This window comes from Alexandromys fortis, unplaced genomic scaffold (assembly GCF_014885135.2).
Source record: "Alexandromys fortis isolate MF-2015 unplaced genomic scaffold, M_Fortis_MF-2015_v1.1 scaffold_75, whole genome shotgun sequence".
NCBI lineage: Eukaryota > Metazoa > Chordata > Mammalia > Rodentia > Cricetidae > Alexandromys > Alexandromys fortis.
In genome coordinates, this window is record NW_026067956.1 from 1,498,910 (window position 1) to 1,505,834 (window position 6,925).

At 45.3% G+C, this 6,925-nt stretch overlaps 1 protein-coding gene across 6 annotated transcripts in view; it reads right to left on the bottom strand.

Moving 5' to 3' along the window:
* The window catches only part of Ints9 (integrator complex subunit 9), an 83,239-nt gene that overhangs the window by 19,518 nt on the left and 56,796 nt on the right, over positions 1 to 6,925 (bottom strand). For all 6 annotated transcript variants that reach the window (XM_050152271.1, XM_050152272.1, XM_050152274.1 and 3 more), the window contains one exon: positions 2,772 to 2,883. In XM_050152271.1, the coding sequence (XP_050008228.1) occupies positions 2,772 to 2,883 (112 nt within the window). The remainder of the gene's footprint in view (positions 1 to 2,771; positions 2,884 to 6,925) is intronic.

Here is a 6,925-nt window from a genome sequence, read left to right on the forward strand (position 1 = left end):
TTTTTTTTTTTTTTTTTTTTAAAGACAGGGTTTCTCTTTGTAACAGCCCTAGCTGTCCTGGAACTAGCTCCATATACCAGGCTGGCCTTGAACTCACAGAGATCCACCTGCCTCTGCTTCCCAAGAGCCTGGTGTTAAAGGTGTGAGCCATTGCTGTCTAGCACAATATTTTTTTTAATTTTTATTTTTGGCTTTTCAAGACAGGGTTTCTCTGTGTAACAGTCCTAGTTGTCCCGTAACTAGCTCTGTAGACCAGGCTGGCCTAGAACTCACACACATCTGCACGCCTCTGCCTCCCGAGTGCTGAGATTAAAGGGGGGCACCAGCACCGCCCAGCTACGGTGTGGATTTTAATAACTGCAGTGAACCCGAGCTTCCAGCAGCTCATTCTCTTTAAATCCTATGTAAGGCTTGCTGGATGTCTCTGCTTAGTCCCTCGTCATGTCTGAGTGAGCCAGATGGAAATAAACTGTTTCCATTTAAGTTCTTTTAATTGCATTTTCTCTCACTAGTATGTCTGTAAGAAACTCTCTCAAACACTGAAAACCAGTGTAGAACATAGAATTAATCACAACTTACGGGCTGTAATGTGTTAAAAGTATGACTGGCTGAAAAACTGTAGAAGTCAAGTCTACTTTTGTTTGTAAAAAAACGGAAGCAGGTGGCTTTGGGTGTGGGAGCTGAAGTCTGGTGCCATGAGCCCTGCCCACGCCTACTGTGATGGACAGGTCTCCAGGAGGCTGTGATTGCTGGCATTACAGCATGGGATGAAGGCAACACTTCAGAGAGGTCGGCTCTAGTCTGCTTTTGCCAAGACAACACAGAGAGGGCCACTAGTTTACCACTTCAACCTGGCTGGGCCTCAGTTTCCTCATTAGTTATGTGAGGACCGAGTGAGGGCAGTGCTTGCCAAGCTCTAGTTTGTCTAACAATAGTCTAGGGAACACGCTGAATGCGCAGCTTTTCTTCTAGGTCCTTCGCTTCCCAGCCCAGCGGATCTGTGACAGAACCTTCAAGTTTGCATTTTCATTAGCTACCCTCGATGATCTTGAGGATCCCCACCTGACACAGTGACCCCAAATCTAAAGTTCCTGGAGTCAGGGGTTCTAGATTACTAACCAATACACAAAACCCAAAAGCTCTCTGAGACCAGCCCACTTTCCCACAGCTTTACACGACAAAGAATAAAAACAGGGCATGATTGGTAGCAAGGCTTGGGAGATTACAAAGGTCAGTGCCTTCCGTGAAGATGACCACTTCTTCCAGGAGCCAGAGTAATACCACTTAAAGTTGCTGGAAGGTGAAGGTCAGCCCCTTAACCCCTCCCTCTTGGGTAGCTAGCTCAGACTTAATGTTCTGTGCCTCTTGCCCTGCCAAGCTGATACGCGGCAGCCAGATGGCCAACATGATGATCAGTAGGGACCTGAGGAGGGGATTATATTCAGATGAGCTCATGGAGGCAGAGACCCCAAGATGAGAATAGCCTCTGTAAGAAGCTGAAAGGAGACAGCTTCCTTTGCTCCCCGTGAGGTGCAGGAAAAGCGTGGTCCTCTGGGTCTCATTTCTGTGAGACAAATGCTCACTGCCTAAGTCACCCAACTGTTAGATCCAAAGGACACTCGAGTTCCCCAAACCCTAAAAGGCAGTCCAAATGTCCAGAAATGAACTCAATCTGGACAATAGGAGGATTTCTGGTGGTTGTGAAACCGGTTCCCATCTACCAAATGGAGTCATTACCTTTACTTCTGGCAGAAGGGACACGTGTCTACTGTGGTGTCTATTGGCATATCAGAGTCCATGCTGGCCTCCAGGCTCCCTCAGTATCACAAGTACCTGTTACACATTTCAGAGTCTATGTTAGCATCCTGGTCCTTCTCACCTCCTCTTCCACCTTCAGCTCCCTTCAGCTCCTAGGCTCCCCCACCCCTCGCTCCGTTCCTGCTTCTCTCACACTGTGTTCTCTCTGTTCTCCCCTCTCTCACAGATAGTTCTGACCATGTTCAGTCTACTTCTTTTTCTCTCTCCTCTGGACTCTTCCAGACGCCTCTTGCTGCTCTTTCTCTCATATCTACAATAAAAACTTTCCCATGACCATATACGAGGTGGTCACATTGTCAGTTTGTACCCCGACTCCGATGATGATACTTTGTCATAGCAGCCTGCACGGACATAGACAGGAGCCATCCTTCTTTCCTAAGGCAGGAATGGGATTGCAAGATTTCACTGACAATTTTACCAAGGGGAAAAAATGTTTTCCAGAGAAACAATCCCTAGGGCTCTCAATTTAGTCTTTTCCCAAAAGAAGAAAAAACAAAAGCAACCAAACATCAGTGAGAACAATTCCATGCATCCATCTTTTCACTGGTGTGAATTTCAAGTGTGAGTCATTGCTGGGCTAGTATTTGCAAAGCAGCGTCAGGGGGTGTGACTCTCCTGCTGCGATGTATGAGCATGCATCTCCTGCCATACCCACCACAGGAAGGGGTTAGCCAACACGGTCTGTGAGAGAATGCCGACTATGTTTCTAGAAGCTGCTACCAATTCTGATGTATGGCTGCACAACTCTTAGCACATTTTCAAATTCACAATCTTTAGGAATGGCTCCTTTGGACAACAGTGCATTTCAAGGAGGAACCTAGGGGTAGAAATCAGTGAGAGCAGGGAGGCTTCAAAGAGACACCAGAGGGCAGGATTGGAGGGAAGGGGTAAAGCTCGAATGAGAAATAAACCTAGGATGCAGACCCCAAGGTCAGTCTTGAGAAGTCCCTTACCAAGGTTGCTGCAGAACTCGCCCACCATGCCGTCGGGGTTGGCAGTGGGGATCTGTGTGAGCCCTGTGAGAACCAGAACATCACTGTTTTTGAGAGAAGCTTGGTCCATGGGCTGAAAGACAAAAGAAGGTGACAGTTACCTACAAGGAGCAAAGGGACAAGAGCAAATGCTCCTCTTGTGGGTCTAGTCCAGCAGCAAGTTTTCCCACAGTGAAGGCTTAGCAGCTCCAGAGTTAGCAACAATCTGCCATGACTGGGTGGTCTCATACACATCCACCATTACAGAACTAGACATTTAAGATCACCTTTTCCCTGTCAGCCACAGGAAAGGCCTGCTGTTTCCAGTGCTTCCCTCTTGAGAATGACATGCCCATGCCTTCCACATGGTTCTAAACATCAGCATGGATCAGGGGCGCCAGAGGGTATGTTAAGAGAACCGCTGAGCTCATTCCTACAGTTTCTGGTTTGTTCCCAGGCAGGGCCTGAGAATCTGCATTTCTAGCAAGTTTCTGGGAAATGCTTCTGCTGTTTGACTGGGAATCACGTCTGTACTAAGTAACCACCTTCTCAGAATAGTTGTAAGGAGACAACAAGCACACGTCATGGGAAGACAGAGGCAAGGGTTGGAGGAACCAGAAAGAACACTGGGTTAGCACTCATGCCTGTTCCCAATCCCTCAACTAGTCCTACCTATGACCTGGAGCAAGCTTTGAACTCGATTTCCTACGACCACCTCCTTCAGCTGACTCTTGAGTCTAGGAGGCTCACACACTCTATCTGCATGTCAACTGTGAGCCCCACTGGCACATGCCATTCTTTATGATGTTGACAATTACTTTTACGTACTATCATTTAAACTGTGATTATTTTCAGAGCACTTAAAAATATTCTGCTTTAAGCATAAATTAGGATTTGACTGTAAACAAAGGTATAAGAACCGAGAGGCCAGAGAGTCTTCAAATGTTATCCTCTTGTGACTATCTGCCCTGAAAAAGCACCAGACGCACATTTTATGAAGATATATTATTCTTCCTTTTGCAGAGCAGCCCAGCAAAGCCCCAAATCTAGACTGTCAACTCCAAGAATCCATACCTCTTGAGGGCTTCTCTTTTGAGTATTAAAGTATGGAGGGAGACACGGGCTTCTTTATTTCATGAAATAACAAGGTATGGTCCTGTTACAAACTGCTCATAACCCAGAAGAAATTCTTTAACTGGGCAGAGAGCTCAATGCTGAACATGCAGTACATGACTTGGTTCCTCTCCGCAGGTATTTACTAATGCATCTAACAGCTTTTCCTCTTCTTGGGCAGAACCTCTCAGATTCACACCTATGTACTTCTGTTTCCACAAAAGGAAGTAAGTGTGCACTGGTAGGGGGCAAAATGGCTTTTGCAGCAGCGATGCAACAAGCCTTGGACTGCTTCCTGTGTGTACCGGAAGGAAACTACAATGGTGACAAGGGGACCCAGCAGTGCAGTCAATGACATATTTGGCTTAAGATAGCCAACTAAACTGACTAAGGTGGAGGAGGACCTCAGAGGGCCACCAGATTCCCTGAAATGGTGTATTTGATTCTATATGGCTCTGTAGATTTAACTAGGTGATCAGAAAGGGCCATGACCTAAAAAGTTAAAGAATGGCTGAACTAAAGAAAACAAAATGCAGAGTGAACTACTCTGGCATGACCTCTGAGCCTCAGCCATTAATATCTTCTTTTGAATATTAAAAACCCACAGACAAATGCAGGGTGGTGTTTAGTGGAATCATTACTAGACACTTGGAGGTCAGGTTTGCAGATGTTTGTAATCTCAGCCCTAAGCAGAGACAGCCTTACTGACTCCCAAGGCTCCAGGACAGACACAGGCTTAAAAGGCTTTACTGAAAGTCTACACACCCAGGTGACACTTCAAATATCTGTACTTCATCAAGATAAATACATATATTACTGGTGTCAACAGCCACTTGATGAGTGCTTAAGGCGGAATGTTTTGTTTAATCGCAAAAAGAAAAACTTCCCTTTTTAAGTAGCTGGGCAATGGTGGCGCACACCTTTAATCCCATCACTCGGGAGGCAGAGGCAGGTGGATCTCTGTGAGTTCGAGACCAGCCAGGTCTACAGAGCTAGTTCCAGGACAGGCTCCAAAGCCATAGAGAAACCCTGTCTTGGAAAAAAAAAAAAAAAGATTCAAAAGTAGCTCACAAACTGATAGTTATAAACAGATGGAATAAAAGAGTAAAAACTCCAAGTTTAAGGGGCTGGAAAGACGGATCAGGGTTAGGAGCACTGGTTGCTCTTGCACAGGAGTAGAGTTCAGTTCCTATCACCTACACAGTGACTCAAAATCATCCATAACTCCAGTTCGAGGGGACCTGAGACCCTCCTCTGACTTCAGGCGTGCATACGTTACACAGACAAAACATTTATATACATAAAAACAAAACAATAAATCCCAAACTCCAAGCCTAGTTAGAACTGTTTTACTGTACTGGTCCTTTGTAGGGAATATTATTTTAAGGTGTGCTGCTTTTGTTTATGCTGCATTTCTTTAACTCTGTGAAGCTGTGATTCGTTACCTGCCTAAAACACCTGATGGTCTAGTAAAGAGCTGAACGGCCAATAGTGAGGCAGGAGCAAGGATATTGAGGGCCTGGCAGGCAGAGAGAATAAATAGAAGAAACGAGGGGAGGACATGGGGCCAGCCACTCAGTCACCCATGGGGTAAGAGTGAAAGTAAGATACACAGAAGTAAGAGAAGGAAAAAAGCCCAGAGGCAAAAGGTAGTTAGGATAATTCAAGAAAAGTTGGCTAGAAGCAAGCCAAGGGTGGGCATTCCTAACTAAGACTCTATGTGTGATTTATTTGAGAGCTGGGTGGAGGGCCCCTCAAAAAGTCAAAAGAGAAAAAAAAAATCAAACAACATTTTGGTGCCTAACATGGGGCGCCAACTGTCCTCTTTTTAAATTGTTGCTGCCTTTTAAGCCACAGCTATCCTAGTCAGCAACTGCCACTCTGCTGGTACCAGCAGCAGTGTTGAAATTCTGTTCCCTCAGGCACCAACTCTTTCAAAGCTACAAAGGGAATTTATCTAAATCTCCATCCCTCTAAAGAACTCAAGACTCAAAAGCTGAGGTGGAATTCTGCTCCCCAAGTTTACCTCCTTGTGTCTCTCAAGAAGTTCTCGTGCGTCTCCTTGCCTCTCTTTAAAAGCCCTTCTCCACCGGGCTCCTCCCTACAACTTCCTGTCAGCTAGTTGCTGACGCAGCCTCCTGACCACAGGTGAATTTCATTTAATCAAACACATCTTTGCATGTTAAACAAATGTTCCACAGCATAAAAAAGTAACATACCTTAAATAATATTCTACAACAGTCCTCTAACAATTAACTTTAATTTATAAGCACACATTCACTTATAAAACAACTAACAGGTTTGGTTCTGGCATCTTCATTCACATATATAATGCGCACGGACCATATTCGCTTCTCCAGGACCTCCTTTCCTCCCTCTCCCTCCTAAAAGTCTCTTTCCCTTTCCACTTAACTTTTATTATTTTGTGTGTACAAGTGTGGTGGTGTATATGTATATATACATGTACACATGAAGGTGTACACGTGCAGAGGCCAGAAGTAAAGAGACAGAGTGTAACTGAGAAAATGCAATAAAGGTCAGAGTGAATCCTATGGACAGGGCAGGCAATAAGAAGTCAGCAGCCTGAAACACAGAATGGCTTTTGGTGATAAGACTTATAGAAGGCAAGAAGGCCAAAGGGGTAGGGAAAATACAGGAGGAGATTCCTAAGGTGAGGTAGTGAGTTCACTCTTAGCTGTGAAACAGGATCCAGGAAGTACAACGAAAGGAAGCCACAGTGCAGAAGACTAGATGATTGAAACAGAAGAAACGACAGCTTGGGCAAGGGAAAGTGAAAACAGAGGTCAGCAAGGATGCAGAGAAATCTGAAGGCCCTTTATACCTTAAAAATCATTCACAGGGCCAGAGAGATGGCTCAGAGGATAAGAGCACTAGCTGCTCTTCCAGAGGTCATGAGTTCAATTCCCAGCAACCACATGGTGGCTCACAACCATCTGAAATGAGATCTGATGCCCTCTTCTGGCCTGTAGGCATACATGGAGGTAGAATGGTGCATATATATA